The sequence below is a fragment of the Monomorium pharaonis genome, chromosome 2, assembly GCF_013373865.1.
Source record: "Monomorium pharaonis isolate MP-MQ-018 chromosome 2, ASM1337386v2, whole genome shotgun sequence".
NCBI classification, from domain to species: Eukaryota; Metazoa; Arthropoda; class Insecta; order Hymenoptera; family Formicidae; genus Monomorium; species Monomorium pharaonis.
In genome coordinates, this window is record NC_050468.1 from 19,581,801 (window position 1) to 19,607,813 (window position 26,013).

The window sequence follows — 26,013 nt, forward strand, 5'->3', positions numbered from 1 at the left end:
AATCGAATATCGACAGATTTATTTATTTTAACGTATATCTCATATAGTTCGGGACGCGTACAATGGTTTTTTAAAGAGTTACGGTGTTATAATTAATTAAAACATTTTTTAAACAATTGTTTTGCCCGAAAAACTTGAATTTCTAACGCTACACGTCAAGTGCTAATCGAATATCGACAGATATATTTATTTTAGCGTAATTCTCGTATAGTTTGGGATTCGTACAATATGTTTCTATAGAGTTCAGGTGATATAATTAATTAAAACATTTTTTAAACAATTATTTTGCCCGAAAAACTTGAATTTCTAAGGCTACACGTCAAGTGCTAATCGAATATCGACAGATCTATTTATTTTAACGTATATCTCATATAGTTCGGGACGCGTACAATATGTTTCTATAAAGTTCAGGTGATATAATTAATTAAAACAATTTTTAAACAATTATTTTGCCCGAAAAACTTGAATTTTGTAGGCTAGACGTGAAGTGCTAATAGAATATCGACAGATTTATTTATTTTAACGCAGTTTTCATATAGTTCGGGACGCGTACAATATGTATCTATACAGTTCAGATGATATAATTAATTAGAACATTTTTTAAACAATTATTTTGCCCGAAAAACTTGAATTTCTAAGGCTACACGTCAAGTGCTAATCGAATATCGACAGATCTATTTATTTTAACGCAATTTTCATATAGTTCGGGACGCGTACAATATGTTCCTATACAGTTCAGGTGATATAATTAATTAAAACATTTTTTAAACAATTATTTTGCCCGAAAAACTTGAATTTCTACGGCTACACGTCAAGTGCTAATCGAATATCGACAGATCTATTTATTTTAACGTATATCTCATATAGTTCGGGACGCGTACAATATGTTTCTATAAAATTTAGGTGATATAATTAATTAAAACAGTTTTTAAACAATTATTTTGCCCGAAAAACTTGAATTTCTAAGGCTACACGTCAAGTGCTAATTGAATATCGACAGATCTATTTATTTTAACGTATATCTCATGTAGTTCGGGACGCGTACAATATTTTTCTATAGAGTTCAGGTGTTATAATTAATTAAAACATTGTTTAAACAATTATTTTGCCCAAAAAACTTGAATTTCTAAGGCTACACGTCAAGTGCTAATCGAATATCGACAGATCTATTTATTTTAACGTAATTCTTATATAGTTCGGGACGCGTACAGTATGTTTCTATAAAGTTCAGGTGATATAATTAACTAAAACATTTTTTAAACAATTATTTTGCCCGAAAAATTTGAATTTCTAAGGCTACACGTCAAGTGCTAATCGAATATCGACAGATCTATTTATTTCAACGCAATTCTCATATAGTTCCGGACGCGTACAATAAGTTTCTAAGAAGTTCCGGTAATATAATTAATTAAAACATTTTTTAAACCATTATTTTGCCCGAAAAACTTGAATTTTGAAAGCTGGACGTGAAGTGCTTATTGAATATCGACAGATTTATTTATTTTAACGCAGTTTTCACATAGTTCCGGACGCGTACAATAATTTTCTAAAGAGTTCGCCAGAAAGTGAAAGTTTTGAAAATTGATTGAAAATTAACAGGTAACATTTCCTATAATATATTATAATTTTTAATTTATTTAAAGGGAGTTAAGTTTGGAGATAAAGTATGTAAGAGTGATATTAAGAAACATGAAAATATAATATAATTATTAATTTGTGTTTAGTGAGAGAGTAAGGGGTGGAAGGGGGAGAGTGGGAGAGCGTGAGAGATAAAGAAGAGGATTAAATAAGAAAGTAAAGTGTAAGAGTAATACTGAATAATATGAAAATAATATAATTAATATCATTAATAATATAATTAATAATTTAGAGAGGGGTAGAAGAAGCGTGAGATAGAGAAGGGCATTAAATATGATAAAGTGTGTGAGAGTATTATTACAGAAGAAAAAAAGTGCAATGTTCAATATAAAAATGCTAAGTGGCGCGCGCGAAGCGCGCGCTATGTTGTGTTCTAGTAATTAAAAAAATAAAAACACATAGTTTATACATTCATGACTTTTTCAACACATAGAAACATATATATTTTTCTATGCTAAGAAAAACGATTACTCAATTTACTTTTTTGTTGTAATAAATAATGATTATTTTCAGTAAAGATAATTTTTTTTATATAATAGTTTTGAAATATACTTATCACAAATTTTAAAAAAATTATATCATATTCGAAGGTTGTGGTATGTTAAAAGAAAAGAAATAGGAAATGCAGAGCCTACTATGCTGGTTTTGAGGTTCAATTTCTTAGACATTTACTTTTGCTTATGTTGCAAAGATATTAATTTTAATTATCACAAAATATAAAATAATATTATAACAACTACTTTACCATCTGATAGAAACTATTTTTTACTTATGTTTTCAAAGTTTTATTTTTAGCTTTTGTTTAAGAAATATTATTTCAAATTAAATGGGGTAGTTTTTCTGTGTATACAAGTTCTAGACTAGGTATTTGTTATTACAAGTAGTAGATTCTTAAAAAAAGATTTTTAAAAAAGTGTCAAGTCTACGATGGTTTTTAAATGAAAAATAAAAATATATGTAGAATTAATATAAAAAATAAGAATCATATTTGGGAACATTTTCACTACTATGCGATGTACCGTATCTGACAATAAGCGCTTGGATTTTGTATTTCAACAATTTAATATACTTTTTCCTATTAAAACAATTTTTTTAGTTTAAAAATTGTACCTCAATGGTTTGATATAAGAATTTGTTGTCTCGAAATAATCTTAAACTATCATTAATGAATATCCACGATAAGTTTTGCAGGACAGCATCAAATCGAATATATATTGCTTTAATGTATACAACTATTAGTTGTATTTACTAGACTTTTTTTACTAAAAATTTATGTTAATTATAAGATTAAGAAAGCTATGAAATCTGTAGTGAAAGCGCTTAAATGAACAAAATTTGATCCAATAAGTAACTTTTTTTATGGCTTGTAATCGTAATTTGACGAAGAAAGTCTTATTCCTCAATCTATTCCGAACTGCGATTATCATTCATTTATACGTATAAGCTACATGACTTATATTTTGAAGCAAATATTTTTATAAATAAATAAACTTTAAAATTTTTTTTGCATTTTTGGTTTTGATCTAATCGTCCTCGGGTTTATTTGTGTACATACTTTAAACGTGTAAAAGGATTTTCAAGTCTGTAATTTCAATTCGAAACTAAATGGTTGAATAGAATGTCGGTAAAACAGACGACCTTAGGATCTCCTTAATATAAATTTAATATTATTATCATGAAATTTTAATATATTTTGCAGGAAAATAATTAATCGCTAATGTTTTATTTAAAAAAATTTGATTTATTTTTTTTCTAAAAGTCATACTGATTAAACCTATGACATTTTTTATTTCCGCAGTCAGATTTCTTTCTCAGTGGATGTGTAGTATGTGTGATAATAATCTTTGTATATTAATAATCATTGTTAATTATATATATGTAATATATACTTTAAAGTAGAAAAAATTCTTGTGCGATGATAACATGAAAACATGAATGAAAGATAAAAGTAATTTTATATTATTCTCAAACATGATTCTATATTTAAATGAATAATAGTAGTCCCACAATTTTTAAAAATTAGACTGTCACATAGAAAAAGATGACGTAAATAGTGAGGCATTCAACCAATCACAAGAAATAAGGCAATAACGTAAGCAATAGCAAATAAAAAATTTTATTGATTTCTGTCTTTTTTATCGCCTACGTTTTTTTTTTAATGCGTCACTAGCATAACTCATTAAATTGTAAAGTTACCATTAACATAATCTGTTGTTGATTTGATTATAAAGTCACGTTTGAGAATGATATGAAATTACATTTGTTTCCCTTATGTATATATTCATGTTGTCAAAGCTCAATAATTTATTCGTCACATACCGCCGCGAATGGCGTATCGAACATCTCTGCCGCATGAGACTAATCATCTGAACGATCCTTCGGGACACGAAAATCGTTATCTCCGTTATGTAATGGTACCAGAGATACGCCCGCGCCGCGGCAATTTAATCGGTCGATAAAACTAGGATCGCTATATCATTTTCTGTGTAAATTATATACACATTAGCCATCAAAGTTTCTTTATTGTTTGTACAATCTATTGCGTCAACGTTAATTAACGTTATCAAATAGCAATATTCATAATTGTCCACTTGTGAGAATTTCACGAAACAATCCTCCACGTCCCATTCCATCCGAGAATCCGTCCGGGGATTAATCTCGTAATTAATCGCCGCGCTGATGAAGACAACAGCAGTCGAATAATCCCGCCAAGAATGACGTCGATCCGATCGCATCATGGCGATCGACGAACGCGACCAGTCGCGCGGAGTCGGTCGCCGCGGCCGCAAACCGCGTTGTAAATCTCGGCTATCTCGAGGTGCCGCGTCGATCGGCGCGGCGGCGGCGCGACGTCGACGTCGCTCGGCGTCCACGGTTCGCGATATCACGAGGCGTTCCTCCTCACCGCCGATCGGTGACACCTGCTACGACCTCCGCGCGAGTGCGCGGCGCGGTGCGGTGCGTTAATCATTCACGTGATCATCGGTGACACCTCGCGCAGTTACAGCCGCGCGCGGGTGACGTCTGCCTCGCGTACTCCGGGAATCACCGGACAGCCGACGCCAGGACTTCTCGTCTCGTCTACGTTATCGCTTCACGCGTGATAAGTGACGCGCCGTCGCGTCGTGCGCGCCGAGCTTCTCTTCGCGCGCAGTATGTTTCTGCCTGTCGGTCCGTGTCGTTTCACATCACGTCCGCGGATTTTTTCGCGAATACCTCGCGAGAACGACGTCTCCTCTAAGCCATGTTTTATCTGCTTCGCATTTAAAGCGAAATTCATATCACGAAATTAATTTACATAGTAATTATCATTATATATATATATATAAAGATGCTGCATGCCTGTATAACCTTTACATGCAGGATGTAAACAAATTCATATGTCAAATATTGTACTTTTCCATCGACCAAACATTAAAAGTGTTCATATACACGTGGATCTAGAAACGCTTTTAGTTTTTGAGGTAGGAGGAATTTTATTACGAAACAAAATGGAATGTTTTGAAACTGAATTGATAAAAAAATGTTTTAGACAAAAATTGAATGGGGATAAATAATTGTCAATTTTCGATTTTAATATGAGACAGTGGAGTATCTTAAGAGCGAAGCAATCTCGATTTTACGTCGGAATGTGCCAGAATTACAAAAAATGGATTTTTCAAGATTATATGAAGGCTCCACTTTTTTTTTAATGGAATTATATATTGTTTTTTACATAATATAATTAATATTATTTATATTATTAATAATCAGATTATTCTGCATATAAAATATTAAAGTAGAGCTATCAGTATTTCATATCTACTTTATTTTAGTACATCTCGACATAAAATCTTGATAAAATCTTCTCTCTTGCTTTATTTATCAAGATATTCCATTATCTCACAATAAAATCGTTTTTCCTGTCTCAGAAAGTAAGCATTTTTAGATTTACATTTACATGAATTAAAAAGAAATGTTTGGTCGATGCATGCAAAAATGCGTCTTTAGAATGCATCTTGACTCATACGTTTACAATCTCTAATATTCTCTAATACATAAACATACACATATCCATACATACATACATACATACATTCATACATCATACATCATACATCATACATCATACATACATACATATATACATACATACATACATATATACATATATATTAAATGGCTAGACAGAAATATCATTTTATCTACACTCGAAGTGTGAAAGACCAAAGTTTTTTTTATTCTGACAAATTCAAGTCTTAAATTGAATATCTAGATTTTATTTTGACGATTTTGAGTGGGCCAATTGTTTTATCGTGCGTGTTTGGCCCGTTACGCGAGAAAGTTTTGGGTGCAGTCGGTTTTATACCGCAGAACGAGCACTTTTTACGCATCGCCAGTGACAAGGCCGACTTGATGCCGGCGGCGGGAGAAAGTATCCTGAGAAGCTGCGTACGTTTTCGTCTGCGTGAAGAAAAATTGAGACACGCGATACAATGTTAATGACACGATTGTGCAAAGAGATACGCCTCGGGAGGAATAAGATTAATCTTTTATTGTCTGTAATATTAATTGACAAGATGTTTTTGGGGAGTTTGAAAAGTTTGGCATTTAAAATCCTAAGTCTCAAACGATAAAAGTAAGTAAAGGCGTACCGTTTATTAACACTTTCACTGTTCTATATACATATGCGCGCGCGCATTTACTGTCAATATGATATTTGATGTGAGTTTTGATTCTGAGACTTTTACGCATCGGATGCATCGAATTTATATCTCGTGTATCTCTTTTAGAACTTTCCGCATTTACGTTGCATATGTGCATTGTATTATTCCCCTGCTTTTTCGAGAGAAATCAACCTTACAAAGCTATTTATTTCAACGTAAAGTCTGTTTAGAATGTCTGAGTTCACTTGATAAGAAATGGACAAAAACAGGGCCACGACTGTGAATTACATTTCATTCGTATGTAAATCTTAATTCAGCGAGTTTTTGTACAAAATTATTTTACTTTTACTCCTTTTTCTTTCCGAGTTAAGCTATTACTCTGCACTGAGCGACCGTCCCGTTTGAGTGTAAATAAAATTAATGAGAAGCCGAAGAAGTCAATACCATTGTGTCTTCCTGAGCCATTCTCTCATTAATGTAAAAACTTTTGAAACTCTGCCGAACTTGTAACTAGTATCCATTAACGTTGTTTGTTTTACAACGCGTCTTTAACAAAACTTTCTTATTTATTTATTATTGGGGAAGTTCAAATACTCGTTAGACTTTTATATCGATTTTGAGGTTTAGATTAATTTTTTTATTGATAATATAAGTCACATAAAATTTGTTTAATGATTATATTATGTCATAATAACGTCACACAGTTGAAAAATTTGTGTTAAATTTAACACATATTGTATGTTCCAAACGGTCCACAGAAATTTTTCTATTAATTTAACATATTAAGTATATGTTAAATAGCAGTATTATGAATATTATGTTATATTTTAACATAAAAATAAATGTAAATTTTATAATCTGACAATTTTTATGGAATAATTTAATGAGAAAATTATGTCAAAATAACACATATAATATGTTACTTTAACACTATTATAATATTAATGTAACATATATCACGAGATCACGTCGTGAAATAACAGTCGGTCTTACAGAATAAGCTCAATATTGTTTTTTTATCAATTTATCTTATCTTTAACAGATAACTTCTGTCACTGATAATAAGAAACATATTTATTGTGTAAAAATACATGTAGATTGTGTTATTTTTACACTTTTTTTTTCAGTTATCCTAATAATTTTACACTTTATTTGAATTAACACGACAGCAATATATTAAATGTGTTAAATTTTGAACAAGGACCGATTTTAACATAAATACAACTACATATTCTTTACTGTGTGGTCTAAAATACCAAATAAAAAAAAAACTGAATAAAAAAACACGCGCGCTCTCCAATTATTTCATAATTAGTTTTCGCGCTGACTCGGTCAACCGGCAACCTATCAATCACGGAAACGAAGCGCAGCAGCTTATACATACATTATTCCACCGCTGTCTAATGCTCGGTCGACGTGAAATAGTAAACGCGCTCGCGTAGACAGAATTCAGTGACGAGGAGTGTCCGCTTTCTGGCGATTCCGAGGAAAAATCGAGAAATGTGTAATAACGCTCGGACTTGGAGATAGCAATGGAATTTGACGTTCCGGTCATGATGGACTCGCAGTGGGAATACGCGGACTACGAGCCGAGCAACGTTCACATCTACGAGAAGGAATTTCACGATTATGTCGTGTACTATGTGGCGCAAGGGGACTCGCGGCTCTTCTCAGGTGATTCGCAGCCCACGTCAAGTACAGGTACTCGGAAAATATGGAAAAAATATGGCGGAAAAGAAATGCGTTTAAATGAGTATTATCCGTGGGCTTGCGCCGTGTATTTATTATTTGCGCGAGGTAAAAGCTTCGTCAATCTCGGCCGTTCGTAGTGCAAACAACGCTGTTTGGAAAGGTGGGCGACCCTTCGATACTTCCTTTAATTTCTTTCAACTTCCGAATGTGCAAATTGTTTCATTTTCACTTGGTTAGCGAGTCGGGGGGGAAATTATTGACTCTGTTACTTGAAACGTGCGTCGGTAATATGTGGCGAGCCGCTCGATGTTTGGACACTGCCAATTTCAAATTCGCTTAATATAAATAGAAATATTTCATATTTATAGAAGTTTATTTTCGCGTTATATTCAATAATTTCAATGCCGCACACATATAAATGGGAGATATAAGTGAAATCTAAGAATATCGTGTATTTGATTGATAGATTTAAGTGGAACGATTCAAGTTCAAGTTACAAAACGATGCCTTTAGATTAATACCTTTTTCTTCAATTTAAGATATAGTAGTCATAACTCGAATCTTAGAAATGAAAGGCATTCATTCAAGACGGTCTTCTGGTTTACGTGTGTTGCGCGACGTGTTGATTGTTCATTTAATAAATATTAATTAATTTCACATGTGCACCATCTGCGACGTGTGTGAAACGCGATGAAATATGCAAATCCGTAGAAGTGTCAAGTTTGTCCACGCGTCGCGTCGTCGTGCCGGCTAAAATAAACGTTTCCGCAGTCATCCCGAGCGTATTGCGCAATGGCGCGAATTGAACGCCAGTTAAAATTGAGCAAAGTGTCTGAATCATTTATTGAAGGCCACGGAGAAGAAAAACAAACCTTTCAGATTGCTCGTCGCGCGATTCTTCGTTACTCTTGTCACGTTGCTCGCGTGGAATATAATGGAGAAAATCTATTATCCCCTCGGCCGACCGATGTAGAAAATAATAGGAAACGCGACCGTTCAATTATGATACATGAGTAATCTGACATTGGCGCTTTTAGTAGTTCTTATAATTATGCCAATATATTTAGAATTATCTGAAAAATAAGAGTACGTTTACGATGATATTTTTTATACTTTGGCGTATTTTGACGCGAAATATGAAATATTTTGTAAATTATTGATTTCTTGATAAGTTTATTTTAACAATTTTATAGAACAATTTATATATATATATATATATATGATATAAAAAAATTATATAAATTTATTTAAAGAAATGGTGATTATCTTATATGAGTATCTTTAATTTTAAAAAATCGATTTTTTCAAAAATTGTTTAGGATCTTAATTTTTCTCCGAAACACTTTTTTATATTTTCTATTTCTTTATATTATTTCTTAAATAGCTTTCTGCGACGTTTAAAATGGAATACTATATATATGTATATATTTACACACTCGGGCGTGAAATAACTAAAACCATCCGGATTTAGTTTTCAAAGTAATATCACTCAATCTAATATTCTGGCTAATGCGCAAGGCTTTCTGTATCTTAATTTTAGAAAGACAATTAACATTATATTAATGAAAAAAAAACGTGTGTCGATAAATTTACTACTAATAGTATCGAGGGTTTTTACAGGGTTGCGTTAGTGTTAACACTTAAAGACTGATGATTATTTTTAATTAATCGGGAAATTGCGGTGCTGTAATATAATAAATACTTTTTTAATTCGGAGAAAATATTCTCTCGCTTATTTTTACAAAATGGATTCTAAGAGCGACGGAAATGTCGTGCCCCGTCGCCTCTCGATTGTCCATCTTCTGAAGTGAGATTCTCCAACCACGATTGGGAAGGAATGTTTAAATTGACAATGATTAACCGCGTTTGTCTTGCGTGCAGCAGGTTCAGCCCCCGGAATGGCTTTTGCGTGAGTCGTCACGTGCTTCGCTGCTTCGTTTATTATCGAGTCGCACTCGCCACGGTGCAGCTGACTGCACTTGGCGATGAATAATGCAGTCGGATAGGCGAATCGCAGAAATTAAATTTCACCGTTACTTATCTTCGCGAATGTTTAACACCTTATCGTGACTACCTTTTTTCCCCTCAAGAATGTACATAGCACGATATCGACTTTGTCTCGCGAAGACTCAATGAAGATTCAACGTTGTTCTTATCGAAGAAACACTATACTACTTAGGATAACAGCATATATCACTTTCATGCTACAAAATGATATATAAGACATTTTGCTGAAACAAAATTTACTTCGGTTTTACGTTCTGTTGTTATCTACGTTTTACGACTAAAGATTATACACACGTGCGATTTTTTATGCATAGCTATTTTGATATATAGTGTGTTAACAGTATTATTTCCATCGCGCCCACGACTTATCTAAAAGTTATTTGAATTTATTGAAAAAGAAATAAGATAAATGTGCAATATCTTCCCTTTGGTATCTCTTCAAACTCTCGACATTTCGAAATAAGACGAGAGTAATTTGAATTCCGAATTTTCACCAAATTAATTTTACAAATAAAATTAATTAAATATAATCGCGAGATATGCGGACGTTTGCGCAATAATCTTAGGCAATTTGAGATAAAATGCGTATATTACATCAGAAATGCTTTGTTGATCAACACGAAGGGTTTTTTTTTCCTTTGCGCAGATTCCGATAACGAGAGCAAAGATGGCTCCACGACGCAGGAGAAGAAGCACGGCCGCGTCTCGCAGCCCATCAACACCATTGCCTACACGGTAAGTGCGTCTGTATGCATAGTAAGCGTCCTAATTGAGCGCATATCAGCCACTGGTGTGTACGCGGCAATGCTCTTGCACGATTCCGATGGGCAATCGAGTGTCGGGACAAGACGATTAGGTGCCAAGGAGAGCGAATGTAACCTTTGCTCGAGTGCATAAATATTCGTTATCCTTCCCAGTCACTACACTTAGCGTGGCATAACTGTTTCTTCGTTGCCGCTTCGAAGAGAGAGATGCTCGAGAGAGTTCGGAAGTTTTATTTGGGGACAAAGATTTATTGTAAAAAAATTTATAAAATATAAAGATCTATCAGGGAGACGCGATTAAATACACGATAAGGTCGACGAACCAAGCGTGAGAGGGAAGCTTGTATAAGAATAGGAAAATAGAAAATGTTGCGTAGCAGCGCATAATAAATTTTTCGAAGGACGCAATCCCCGTTATATAAGCTAAACTCCTCTGGCACGGTACTTTTTCGAGCCGTTATTCGACTGCGAAGATAATCGCGTGATTTTCTCAGTTTTATATTTTTTCTTTTTTTTTTTTTTTGTCGCGATGAAATGACTTACGATAAATCCACATAATTTTGCCGGAAGAAACACGGTTTTTTTTATTTTTTATTTTTTTTACTAAACGTCCGTAAGATCAGCTTGACCAGGACTCGCACGTAACTGTTACATAACCCATGTGTCACGTTACATTGATATTTTTGAGTGGGAAGTTACAACGTTGATGTTACGTTATTGTCAGTTGCTGTTTACTGAATTCGTATAAGGATCGACGAGTCGGAAAGCCGAGAATTTATTCGAGAATAAATTCACAAGAATTTATAGAGGTACAAGAGACCGCGGAACAAGGGCTAACCGCATGCAGTACTGGCGCTTTGGTTATCAGCCGCAGTTATCAGCGTGCGCGCGCGTATCTCCCGGCGCGAGGCACTTCAGCTTGAATTCCAATTACTTCGCTGAAAGCGCCGGCGCTCGCAGACTCTCGTTAGCGAAATAGTTTCTCTCCTCTCGACGAGGGGGTCGTGCTCGTGGCGAAAGGCCGCCGCGAGTTCGCAAAGACCGCGGCCGTACGCTCCTCCGAAACTTCGGAGACGCGGCAGACGATGGTGCTCTCGTACGCATCGCTAGAATTCTAGAGCGGCGCGTATGCAAAGATCGCGGTCCCGGGATGGCATGCGTCTACCGTGTCCGTGTCCGTTGGAACACCCCGTGTCGAATCGATCTGGAATTCTGATCCGCGAACCTTTCCGCTTCTCAGCGACGTGTCTGATATATTTAGATGGCTTTTCTTTGGCTTTCTCTCGCGCGAAGAAATTTCAAGAGGCATTCAACTTCCCTTCTAAACAGCCTCGACTTCTCCGAGTAAGTAACGATTAGAAACAGATAAGAGGAAATGATTTATAAAACGGATAATAATTTAAATATGTAACTTGATCTCGATGCATAAATCAAACGCAACGCTTACAGTGGAGAAGTTTAATAGGTTTTTTTCTTCGTACTCTCTTTTATTTGTCTTTTCTTTTTTGTTCGTGATACCAATAATCATATTATATCTTGTGTTATCCGCTATATAACTGTAACTATCATAAAGTCGATCACGATCGTCGATTTCGTGCATGTATAGGTCTCGAGGGAAATTTCTCGATCGTGCGGCATTCTAGGAAGAATGACATCTTTCTCTTCCTACCTTCTAACCCTAACTTGTTCCTAATGTGATGCTTGTGAAAGGCTCGCTCCAGGGAACGGAAGACCGCGCGACATTTATCCGACGAGGAAATAGAGTTGTTGCACAAGCTGCATTTCCTGGTTCCCTCAGGAGTTGATAGAGCAAACCGGAAATCCGCGATGGTCCAGACCAATCTTGATGTCATCATACTGGATTCCATTTTGTTCTCTCTTTACAAGTTAATTTAAAAAATCTTATCTTTTTCCCAGCAGTAGACAAAATATAATTATGTCTTATTTGTTATTATCTCATCATGAATAACTTATTAGCATTAATAATAGAATTATTAGCATTTCATATATATATATATCGCAAATTTATTTCTATTCTAAATTTAGAAGAAAAGATTCAATATTAATTTTTAAATAGCTTTATTTGTTTTGAATTTATTTGATAGGAATAAATAGTTTTTTCTAAATAATGTCCAAATGCTTTCGATTATACGCGCAACATTATTGATGCATTTTCGCAATTTACGTAATGTTAATACGTTGATGGGTCGTCATCCTTCGGTAGCTGCTGACATTATCCCGTTTAGCAGCAGTGAAATCACTATGGCCGCACCGTAATCCCTGTGTCCTAATAATCACGGTGGCTGCAATTCCTGCTCTATTAAAGCCTTAGCTTATGTGGCCCGTCTCGGTTTCCTTGCACTCCGTTGATCGATTAACGTCTGTAATCTGACAATTTCTCTTATCTTCCTCATGCTGACGGCCTCAATGATGTTCGCTACAGTCGCTACATAATTAAACAGCAACAGTTTCCAAGTTCATGCTTATCATTTTGTCGGTTTTCAGACGAAGATATCTAAGATGTGTTTGCATTTGTATTAATGTTATCGTAATTTCGCGTTGCATTAATATCAAGAACATTAATGTAAAGAATTGTCTGGAAAGAAATTGTTTAACCCGATATTACTATGGTAAAATATGAGAAATATGAGAAATCATAGATATTATAGTGTCGTTTTGATGATTATTCTGTGTCTGTTATTGTAATAAAAAGGAGTCCTAAGAAATAATTGTGACACTTTTATTGATATAATTGAAGACGAACTTGATTTAAAATATTATAAAATTTTATGTTATTGAAACGTTGTGTTAAATTAACTCTTTAATAATTGTGTTAAATATTTTTATTGTAGCAATGCTTAAAGCGTTTTGTGCTTTCGTTTAACTTATCAAAATATTTAAGCAAATTTTTTCGAATATTACGTAATAATTTTAAATTAAAATTTCTGAATGAAATCAATATTATTTTACAATTTATTCATAAAAACCATTAGAGCAATTTTCAAATTGGCATCAATTTTCAAAATTTTGATATAATAGAATTTTTACTTTTTTAAAAAAGTTTTGAATATCGCATTGAAATTTTTATTAGAAAATATTAAAAATAAATTAGACAAACCTAAATCAAAAGTTTTACAGTTCGAGTTTTTTATTTCGATGACAAGACATTTAAGACTAATTGTATTTGTTGAAAAGATTATATTTTATCGTATTATGCGAATGCAAGGTTACAAATATACTGCCGAAAACAGACAGCATATCATCAAACTTTTATCGCAAGATCGGTGAAAAGTTCGAGGAAAAACACATAAAATAGAAAGAGCCGCAGATCTTTTGTAGTTTGACAGCATCTCACTCAACGTGAAAACGAAGATGAAGATTATAAGCCGCAGTTAAAAGACGCGGAAGCTGAGACAATAACCATCGCGCTCGTCTTCTTGCTCTTTTCGCGGTTTCAGAAAATATCCCTCCGCTCTCCTATCTTCCGCGCCATCGTTCCTTTTTCTTCGCTCTTCTTGCCAGCTTTATCACAGCGATTCGCTTTTTGTTCCATTTTAATCGATCTCTCTTTTCCTCCTCTTGTTGTCGCCCACGCGTCTAATTCCTGTCAGAAAAATAGCCGTCCTTTTTTTGTCTGGCCGCACTAATGGACGCGAAGGAGAGGAGAAAAGTAGAGGTCTTGAGCTGCTTTCTAATCACACGCCTAATTGTGCTTGCCCTATATTTATCCGGAGTGAAGGATGTCGAAAACTGATCCTGAAGCAATGACTACATTCTATGTTACATGTTCGAAAATAATTCCTTAAACAGAACAGTCTCGACACGTAAACAAAAAAGAAATAATGGGATATTCCGATATGAATATTTTTGACCAATAATTTTTAAATCATAAGTAATCAATAAAAAAGACAAAAGTCATAGAACTTTTATTGTGAACAAATTCAAATAAACGTATGTTAATTTGTAAGTAAAGTTGTCATTTTGATTAATTAAAAATTGATGGTAATACAAAAGTACATAATTATAAATATAATTTATAAATATTTATACAAATATTATATATGCCGCCATTGAATGTTTAATTGTACATATGTTCTTGTCGGACAATTGCTGATTTTGTGAACCACGTACATTAATTAACACAAAAGCTCTCACATTGTTACAATTGGACTATAGATTTTTTAACGTTCTAACCTGAATTACGTTGCTTGACTTCGATTATTTTATCGCTTTCGAACGAATAAAATACATCGTTTTATCATCCGATTGTTATTAATGTATATGGCCCAAACTCCATGGATTTTTATGCCTTCCAAGGAAGAAAATTTACCGTTTTGTATTTATTCTATTATTATTAATTTATATTTATAGATGTATTTTGTTTTCATTTATTTATTTATTTATACTTTGCGACACTTATGAGGGGGAGAAGTTTTTTATCTATTGATCACAATTTTATCTAATGTTTAATACTTTATATTTTAATGTTTTTCTATTTTTATATTACGACTGATGAGGACTCAGTATTAGTCGACACGCTTCGAAATATTATAATATGCAGTGGTTTTTATTTTGATTTATTATCACAATTTTTTAATCCTTTTGAGATCATTGTTTAATTTTGGTCATGTAATAAGTTTACAAACTTTTATATGAAATAACTTTTTAGCTCGTTTATTGACCTGTTTCGATATAACTTATTGCTTTGCAAAAAACCGAGCCTTACATATCGACTTTATTATCTTTTGTACAAATATTGAAGTTAAGAAATTACTTCAATAATTTTTAAACACATTTCTGAGAAGTAATAAAAATCACGCGCTTGAAACCGCATCAGAAGAAATAATTAAAAAAAACAACAATATGCATATAATACACATTTTAAAAATGTAGACTTGTGGAATGCTTTGAAAGCGAACGGCTTAATTGTTCGAGCGAACAAGGGTTTTAAAGTCCCAAGAAACTTTACCGAAAAAATTAATAATAGCAAGGCAAGATTTCTGTGTCACGACGACTAATGGAATTACGAGAGAAAGAGAAAGAGAGAGAGAGAGAGAGAGGGAGAGAGAGAGAGCGCCAGCAAAGGGACGATAGACAATGCGCAATTGAAGAGAGGGTTGAAGTGTCGCGGAATAATTAACGAATTTCCCGGCGGGACATAGATCGCGTTTTAAGCGTCGGAAATCCTTATTTTCCGCCGACCCTCGTGGAAAATAATGTCGGGGAGGCCCACCGACAGTGAGATTAGCGTCCGCTCGCGCGGGCTTTTTAATTGAATCATGTCGATCCTCTCCCGGAGGGGAGGCTTTCGTTCAAGGAGAGGAGCGACAAATAGCCCTGGCCGTCGTAACAGGCACAAATCGTCGCGCCATACGAATTTGCATAAAAGGTACCGCCGCAACTGCGACACGGCGAGACTCTTTTTCTAGGAATTCCAATTTTCTATCGTCCGATACTCTCGAGCGAGCGCGACGGCTTATGTAAATGGGTTAATGGCCCCGTGCCGCGGGCGCCTCGTGTACGCGGGAAAATGCGTATCGAAGAGAGAGAGAGAGAGAGCGCTCAGATGCGCGCAAGGAGGAGATTTTGTCGGAGATGCGATCCTCCTCGCATCGCGCCGAGTCGATTCGCGTGCACTTGGATGCGTTCCGCGAATGCGGATTTGATTTAAAGGAGCGAGAAAGAAGAAGAAATTTCGATCGATGCTACACGTTATCCTGATGTTTCGGAACATCTTGTTTCGTTAGAAACGTCTCAGATCTCGTTACTTGTGTATTAAAGTAAAGAATTTCAAATCATTTAAAATCATATTCGCTGTAATAGATTCGTTTCGATGATTCGATTAAAAATATTTTTCCGTTGTTTGCATGAGATGCGCAAGGACCGTTGAAACGGTTGCGAAGGAAGCGATCCTTTCTGATGTAAATCCTCAGAATTATGTTAATTTGCCTAATGACACGTTTGCCTTTGCAATTACAGGTGGGCGACAGAGACACGCTTACGTCGGTGGCGGCGCGATTCGATACGACGCCGTCCGAGCTGAGCAAATTGAACAGGCTCGGAAGCACTTTCATTTATTCCGGTCAGCAATTATGGGTGCCAGCGAAAGGGGAAGGACGCCCGGGTGGCGGATCAGCCGCGGATGCGCCCAGCCCTGACCCTTGCCACGATCACGAGTCCCAGGATGACCTACCACCCGAAGAAAAAGGTAATCCTCATCCGTTCTATTTGATATCCTCTTGAATACTGACTCCTTGGGTTATCATAGATTGTTTGCTGAAACCGATATCTTCGAGTTCATATTCAACAAAGAGTTGCGCTTGCAAATCTTTTAGTCGTGGCCCTGTTATTCCGCGAGCATTGTAACAGCGCGACTTAACATTTCATAATGACGGGTGTAGAATTCCGGGAAGAAGAGAGGTAGTTTTAATCATCGAAACACTTGGCGCTCTTCTTCGGCGGAATCGTAATCTCTAGAAAAAGTAATCGCGTTCTATTCGTGGTTAAAATTAATTTGTGTAAATTTTAAATGAATAAACATGTTAAAAAAATCGTTAATGTCAATGTAAGTCGTAAATATTTTAATTTTAAAGAGAAATTATTATATATATTTAATAAACCGAGAATGTGAAATTTATAAAAATATTTAGAAATGTTTATGTATAAGTCTCAATTACGGGTCGCCATAATTAAATATATGTTAATGTGTATGTTAATATAAAATTTTAATGTGTCTTATTACATGTTTAATGCATCACATACAATCTAATGAAAGTATCACAGTAAGAAATTAATTAAAGAGGTATTTAAAGAGCTTATTAGAAAGATTATTGATCATAACTTTTCCGCTTTTTCTTCCTAAATATTAGTAATAATTGAATTTTATATTACAAAAAATTAAAGAATTTTAATACATATGTGTGTTTGTGTAAAATATTCAATTTTGCAAATTTCATTCATAATTAAAACTCGATTCATAATTAGAACCTACAATTAGGCTCATCTTATATTATATTCATCGAACAGAGAAATAACGGAAATTACAGATAGGTAGATAATTAAAATCCTCACTAATAATCCGGTCTTATCGCGCTTATCACGCTTATCGCGAAATCCAGCATTGTTGAACGAAGTGAGAGGAAAAACTGTTTTTTCCGACGACGTTTAAAATCTGTTTGCATTAAAGAGAGAGTTAGACGTAGTCCAGCCGTCGCCAGATGGTCGTCGAAGGACGACGCGATCGTCCTTTTTTTTCCCCTCCCCTTTCATCTGCGACGCAACGAGGGCGCGCAATTAAAACGGCGACTTCGTCCTTATTCCCGCCGGGATCCGTCGCCCGGGGGTCCCGCGTATCCTGTCTCTCGCATTATGCTAATGCGCGAGACAGATTTGATACACGCGTAGCGACGTGGCCATGAATAATGCAGCAGGATCTGCGGCGGCGGCGGCGGCGGCGGCGGGGGCTACGTCGCCGCCCGGGCTACGTCGTGCGTGATACGCGCTAGATTGGCTCTCACCTGGCTAAACACACGGAGGAAAGAATTGGGGGGGATATCGGATATTATTTGGCTGCGTACAAAGTCGACCGGGACTCGAATGAATATTAATGCGTTACGGGAGATCGATAGATCGGAGCGGAGCGCTATTGTGACTAACGCGGATTGCCTTTTCGCGTTTTATCCGCCCGTCGCCGCCCGCGGCGTACAACGCGGGAACGCCCGCATTTCACCTGTCGATTATTATCTACCGGTGGTGAAGGCAGTACGAGGTAGCTCATCGAGGTGTTCATCACCGCACGTTCGCGCGAGCTAATTAGGATCGTTTTTCGGCTCGAAAGTACGTCGCTCCTACTACCGCCGTCAGAGAATATTGCGTTGTCGTACTTTCAAGTTGTCATACTTCTCTTGGAACCGAACGTTCGGATGTAAATTTATTTTCGTAAGAGAAAGTTGATTAGAAGAATTGTATACTCAGCGAGAAACGACAATGAATTCGACATCAATTCTATCGTCGAATCGACATCGAAATCATGATTTCGAAGAAAAGAATTGATAAAAAAAATTTATATGAAAAAGAAGAATTGGCAAAATTATGTAATGTGTTTAACTATGACAGACGATTTACATAAAGGATAACGTAATAAATAATAGGTTAGATTAGGTTATTTACAGAGTCATAATACATATTGATATTAATAAATTTTAAAAAGTAACGCGTGTGCAATTTTTTTCCCGTCAGAAAGAGGAAATAAGATACTTTGTTTCTTTTTCTTTCCTCCGCGATGTTTACGTATCGATGCGGGCGAACACGTAACACGTGTTGACGTGAAACGTATCTAATTTCTAGCTAGGAAATACGTAGCTGCCTATTTATACGCGACAGCCAATTAATATCCGCATTGTACGCACTTGCGAGGGAAATCGTTATAACGCCATTGCGCCGATATACATAGAGAAAATTTCTCGATGTTACACTATTTCGTGATTCACTGCGTAGCTGTTTATTCTGTTTAGCAGAACAATAGCCAGGCGAGTCGTTACGCACACCCGCACGAAGTTTATTTATGTCTTCTTCTTCGGGAAACGCTTTGTCACCGCTGCTATCGGCGTCGTCGTCGTCGTCGTCGTCGTCGTCGTTGCGCGTCGCCCTGGTTGCACTGCAGCGTGAAACATACACACGCGATCGCGACATTCGTACGCACGTACACCGCGTCGTTAAGTTTTGCAATGCCGACAAGGCTGGAGGAAAGATGAGAAAAAGAGATCGCGGCCAATCGTGGACCTGCATCCTCTGCGATTTGCATGCATACGTCGCAAAAAGTACAATCGTATTATGAAAAGTTGCTCCGAGGATGCCTTGACTCTATAATATTAGGTCAAAGTTATTAAATTTAAAAACTGAATATTTCTTTGATTTATTCTTTGTTTTCCTAATTAGAAAAAAAAAAGTTTAATTACGAGTATCCAAAAATTTTTAGTATCTTGACCCAGCTGCAAAGAAAAAAACAACGAAGAATTTTACTTGTAGTGATTTATGTAACAAAAATGACCTTATTTTACTGCAGTTTTAAGTAAATAACTTTTAAACAAGTAGATTCAAATGAATTTTTGCATGAATATTTATTAGAACGTTAATAGTAAGTATATGTAAAAATTTGATTTAATTCGTAATGCTACTCTCTCATCAAATTTGCAAATGAGAACTACAAACGCGTATTTTACGTAAGAGAACACCAGAGAAAATAACAAATTAAATAATTTTTTAATGAAAAAATTACGCTCAAATTTTACACAGATACTCAAACGTAATAATAGCACAATCCATAAAATTTTTATATTTTTGACAATGCTTTAAGATGTGATATACATGTCATATGTATCATATGATTTGATGTTTACTGTGCGTACAAAAATTGTTGATAGGTACTTCAACACCTTAAAAAAAACCGAAATCAATAAATTGGCAAGAAAGAAGTGAGGACAAGCGACGGAATATCGGGAGAATTGCCAAATGCATACCACTTAAGTTAATTTTTTATTAGATTTTTCATTTGGTATCGATTTGTACAAATAAAATGGAAATTATAACTTGATATTTCAGATACTTACAATACTTAGCTTTTTATAGTAAACTGGTCGTCTAAATTGTGTTTGTGGATCTTCTAAATTATATTGTCTTTCAAAATATTAAATTTATGAATTAAAGTAATTAAAAATATAATGAATTATTAACTAATTCTAATTTTGTTTATAGATTATTGAAAGAATAAAATATTTAATAATAAGTAACAATATAATGTAAGGAAAGGAAAAGAACATCGAAATAAAATTTGTTTGAATTTATTTTATTAATTGACATTTTTATTCGTATTATTAGAGCTTTACTTTATTATGTCACTTATCAATATTATATTATTATTTATTATAATAAAATTTGTACGATTTAGAGAATTTGATAAATGTGAAACATATTGATTCAATCTTTACAATAATTGTAAATATTTTTATAATAAATGTAAAACATTCAACAGTAAACCTTTTACGAAAACGTAAAAAATCAGTATGAAATTGTATTACATTATTATCAGTTACATAAATTGATAAAAGAAATTAACACCAGTACCTGATTTTGTATCTATTGTATCTATTGTTAACACAAACAAAACAAAATGTAATTTTTTAAATTTTAATTTTTGTCTACGTCCCTCATTTCTCATTTATTTCATTTTTGTCATTAAATGTATATTAAGTCAGTGCTATCAGGATTGATAATTTTGGGTTTACGTTTCAGGGATAAATTAGTCAAAGATCAAAGCTATATACAAAAATTTGTAACAACACTGTATCAAGTAAAAATATAAAATATTGAAGAGGTATAATTTATACAATCAATACGCATTCTTCCCTATGATTTCTGAAACGTCCTGTATATATCAACGCGCATTCAATATTTCTTTTATTTTTATTTGTATCTTCAGTCCTTTCTTCTCCTTTCATTCAAGACGCGTCTCGTTATCGATTGCACGAGATGAACAAGTGGAGACGCGATATCCTCGAATCGATCACACGTGAAAAGGTTAAAGGACAGTTATTTTAAGTATGAAGCGGACTGATTTTAGTTCTTCGATTTTCTCCCGCGGGTCACAATGCTCTCTCTGCCTCTCTCGTCGCAGGTATCCGCGACATTCGCAACATTTGCGAAAAAATCCGCGAAAACAAAGTAAATTCTGCGGAGCATACGCGCGAGTCACCCGGTATGTCACGCTCATCAGCTGATCGACCACGGTGTGCTTCGCACACCGCGTAAACATGGCTCTAACCTATATATCCGAGCGTAATAATGCCCGCGCTACTAGTAGTCATGACGTTGTTGCAAATGAGACGACGGGCGGTAATTGTAATTGCCGATTTCGTCAAAATTGTACACGCGTGACTCGTTACTCTGCGTTACTGCGACAAACGATGAGTTACGTCGCAGTATTCGCGGTGAGGTTAGATCGACCTGGCCTGAGTTGGGGATTTAAACATTTAAATAGGTGTCACGTCTCTTATCTCATTGTCATTAAATCATAGCAGACTTTGAACAGCAGGATTTTCAATCGAGAACGCCATTATCGGCTCCGAGTTGAATTAGCTCGCTAGCGTAACTCTTGTTTTATCGTAAATGACGCAGTTGAGACTCAAATTTTTTGCGGAAGGACCAGCGTCGCTCTTTCATGACAGCTGAGTAAAAGTAGAGTCACTGGTACATCTTATAAAGCGTTTTCCCTTTGTATCTATACTTATGACATTTGGTTTTGCAGAACTTCTGGACAATCTGAGACCAGTGTCACCAAAGCCAGGCCATATGGAACGCATCAAAACACCTCTTGGGACTTCCGGCGCGTCTGCAAATGAGGAAGAGCAACCTTTCAGAGAAAGATTTTTGAAGATTAACGTCAGACATATCACAGATGGCCAAGTAATTGTTTCTTTTCATATACTTATAAATTCTTGACATTTCTAAGAGAATTTTTACATTTCTAAAGTTGAAATCTTTTTCTAGGGTGTAGTCGGTGGAGTGCTGTTAGTTACGCCAAACGCAGTTATGTTCGATCCAAACGTGTCCGATCCTCTTGTCATCGAGCATGGTGCCGAGTCTTACGGTGTGATCGCTCCGATGGAGTTTGTAGTCAATGCTGCAATTTATTACGATATTGCGCACATGAGGGTTTCTCACGCCGAATCCGGAAATTTGGACAAGAAACCTGAAATTTATTACATGAAGAAACCCCAAGTAGATAATCGTAAGTGTCAATCTCCAGGTAAAGATGAGAGTTTCCCTGAATTGGCGGGCGACGACAGCGAGAGCGTATGTAGCTGCGCCGAGAGAGATGGCGACGCTTTTCCAAAGGCCTTCGAACGAGAGCTTGTTACTCCTACCAATCTCCAAAGTGTACGTATATTTTTTGTTAGTATTTATATTATGTAAAACAAAGTATTAATAAAATTGTATTTTATCCAATGCATCATTATTACAGGAGGAGAATTCAACCTCGACCAAAGATAAAGAGAAAGAGAAAGACAGTAATGACAGTAAAGAATTTAGCACTGGCGGCCAAGCTAGTAGAACCTTAGAAGAACGCAGACGTTCTATGCTTGATCATCATTGGGCAGTTCCTAGCAAAGATCGGAGTACGTTTTCTGTCGACGACGAGCAACAAGATTCATTAAATTCTGATAAGGTGATTTTATATGTTTATTGTGACAGCATATTTTAAGGAGAATTAGTAAAATGTATACAATAAATTAAAATAAATACATCAATTATAAAAAGAAATATCTATAATAGATATAAAAACAATTGTTACAGCAGGCGGAACCATCACCTAAATCAAATGCCATTCCCGAAGACGAAGAAGGATCTCTAGTCAAATTATCATGCCATGATTCTGGTATTGATATCCGTGATCCTAATCCACCTATTCCAGTAGTGCAGCCTATGCCATCGAAAAAAGTTTATTCAGATGCGGACATTGTTTTATCCTCAGATTGGGTTCCTCCGATAACGATAGCACCAACGAATATTACGAATACGTTGGAAGCCACTTCTGCTGTTAATGGCAGGAAAAAAGCCAGCTCAGTATCCTTTAGCTTGGAAAGTAATGCAGAAGAGCCCGAGAAGGATGAGGAGCACAAGGAGGATGATAAACAGGAAACTCGAAAGAACAAGGTATGTAGATTATATAGATTTTAACGTTGTATTGTAGTAATGTGCGCGTAGTAATATTTTTTATAAAATATACTTTATGTATGTTTTGACATTTTAGATGCTAAAACGTTTGTCATATCCATTGTCCTGGATGGAAGGTTTAACTGGAGAGAAGGATGACGAAAGCAAATCCATCTCTGACAAGATATCGAGCCTTCCGAACAGCGCGGATTCCCATCATTCCTCTGTTTTCAGCAAAGTCTTCTCGAGGTGAACAAATTTATGTCATATTATAATAATTATCAATAAGCAATCTAGTGTTTGAATTCAAATATATGACATTTTTACAATTGCTTTTATTTTTCCACGTTCTTCTGTTTATCTACGTTAAGAATTAACACTCTGGCGAAGATGTATATTCACAGGAAGAAACAAATAATTTTAATAAGCTTTTATTTTAACTTGCTTTTTGCAAATTTCTATAGAAAAATAGTATACAAATGAGGTTATTTGTAAGCTATTATTTCAAGTGCATAACTTGTGCATACTTGTGCATTTATTATATCCCTTTTTTTATAAAATTAATTTTACATTTATGAAAAAGATATAGCCTCATTTGTTAACATAGCATATATTAGCTACTTGCATAGGAACAGCTTCTGGCATATGAAAAGCATTAGGGAAAAATACAAAAGTGAAAGAATATAAGTATGAAGGTTGTAGATGACCAGTCATAAAAAACTGATAATTATTGGTGGTCAATTATGACAAAACTTCAAGACGTTTACGTTGCGCCTATATTGCTTATTATACAAACTTAGATATTCATTAACGCTTTACTATCATTTCTAATATAACTAACAAAGTATATGTAATGGTGGTGGAAAAAAGCTCGCCGATCAACCTGGTGAGTGACTTTAGCTCGGGCCTGTTTGCTAAAACCCCCAGCGAAGAGAGTGGCGGGGGCGGTAGAGCGGGCGGAACTCCACCGCTTACCGCCTCCTCTCTCTCCCAGGACTCCAGCATTTTTTCACCTGGTCCAGGAGGCCTCATCGGGTGAGTCTGGACCCGATTGTAGCCTTGCATTGATGTATTTCTCCTCTTTTCCTTGTCCTCTATTTTTTATCTCTACTTTTCATCTACTCGACTATTCATTGATTTGTGTTGGAAACGTTTTGTTTCAATAGAATCCTCCTAATGTTGCAATTACAAAAGGAACATTATATTAATTAAATTTTATAAATATGAAGTAAAATGATACGTGCACTACGTAATTATCAAGCTATTCCGAGGATTCTACTGTTTAAATGTTTCTCTCTCCCATACACTTTTCCATTGTTTCATTATTATTTTTTAATTTTGAAGACACTCTAGGATTGAGGGCTCCTGTTTTCAGGTAAATCATATTGTCGAAAGACTCGGGCGACAAACACTGCCGATACTACTTTTCAGATCGCTTACAGCCAGTACATAATCAACATAGTGTTTAGTATCCTCAAGCAGTCACATGATTTACTGTTCGTCATTTATACTAAATACATCTTGATTGTTAATTCCCATTGTTATTGTCATGGATGTTATTACATTTATCGCTTCTGAATTATAAGGATGTGCTTATAATTCGCAAACTTAATGTGATGAATGACAATCTAGTTAGATATGACAGCTAACGTGTACTTGTTGTTCAGAAGCGTTTGGAATGTTGTCTGATAAGATTCTCTATTTTTTCTTACAATTTTGTACAAATTTCCTTTCAGACGCTCTTCCGTGGGTACTTTTATTAGACAGCAACCTTTAACATCTTCTGGCAGCAGCAGCGTCGACAGCAGTCGAGGTAGCAAAACTTCCGCGACGGCACCACGACTAGATTATCGCAGTATGGTCTCGGTCGAGGACATGCCAGAACTGTTTGTGAGTTTTGACAGTAAGTATCACGGCGCACAGAGACATATCTCTAAATATATAAAATATTTCATGTCCTATCGGAATGGATAGTCTAATAATCATGAAGACATACTCCAACAGACTTTCCTTTTACACAAAACACTTGTTGCTGTTACTTTCATGTAATATTTAACATTAACATCGATATGGATTGAAAAGAATTGATAAGTGACGACAAGAGGATGGCAAACGGGATTAATATATCATGCACTTGCACTTGCCCGAAAACGCATAGATAGCTTTTTAAACCGTGTTGTTTTGCCAGTTTATTGTCCCTGTCTCAGAATTTTTCGAGCGCCTTTGGCTATAAATTGTTATAAATTTGTGCGGAAATGATTCTTTTCATGGTTTTCTTAAATTTCGTTAATATCGTTCTTAAACCGCTAGGCAAATTCGGGATTAGTAACCAAATGCGCTTACCTTGGTGTACATTAAAGTAGCTTACCATTGTTTTAGATCATTGTCATTATCAGTTCCATATGTCATGTTTCATTAAGTAAACGTTAAATATTGTCGCCTTTCTACGATATATAAACATTTATCGAATATTTTGAAAGAAAACAAAGTGTGAATTATGCGAGTCTTATTCGACTCGCTACTTTATCAATCTTAGCTTGTATCTAATAAACATC

The 26,013-nt window shown here is 35.3% G+C and overlaps 1 protein-coding gene across 6 annotated transcripts in view; it reads left to right on the forward strand.

Moving 5' to 3' along the window:
• LOC105833636 (oxidation resistance protein 1) overlaps window positions 1–26,013 on the forward strand; it is a gene marked incomplete at its 5' end in the record, with an annotated part of 63,047 nt that overhangs the window by 8,591 nt on the left and 28,443 nt on the right. For 2 of the 6 annotated variants that reach the window (XM_012675498.3, XM_012675501.3), the window contains 9 exon segments: window positions 10,630–10,718; window positions 16,727–16,955; window positions 22,050–22,207; window positions 22,292–22,681; window positions 22,767–22,970; window positions 23,099–23,458; window positions 23,556–23,707; window positions 24,329–24,493; window positions 25,195–25,361. In XM_012675498.3, the coding sequence (XP_012530952.1) occupies window positions 10,630–10,718; window positions 16,727–16,955; window positions 22,050–22,207; window positions 22,292–22,681; window positions 22,767–22,970; window positions 23,099–23,458; window positions 23,556–23,707; window positions 24,329–24,493; window positions 25,195–25,361 (1,914 nt within the window). 6 annotated transcript variants of the gene reach the window in all.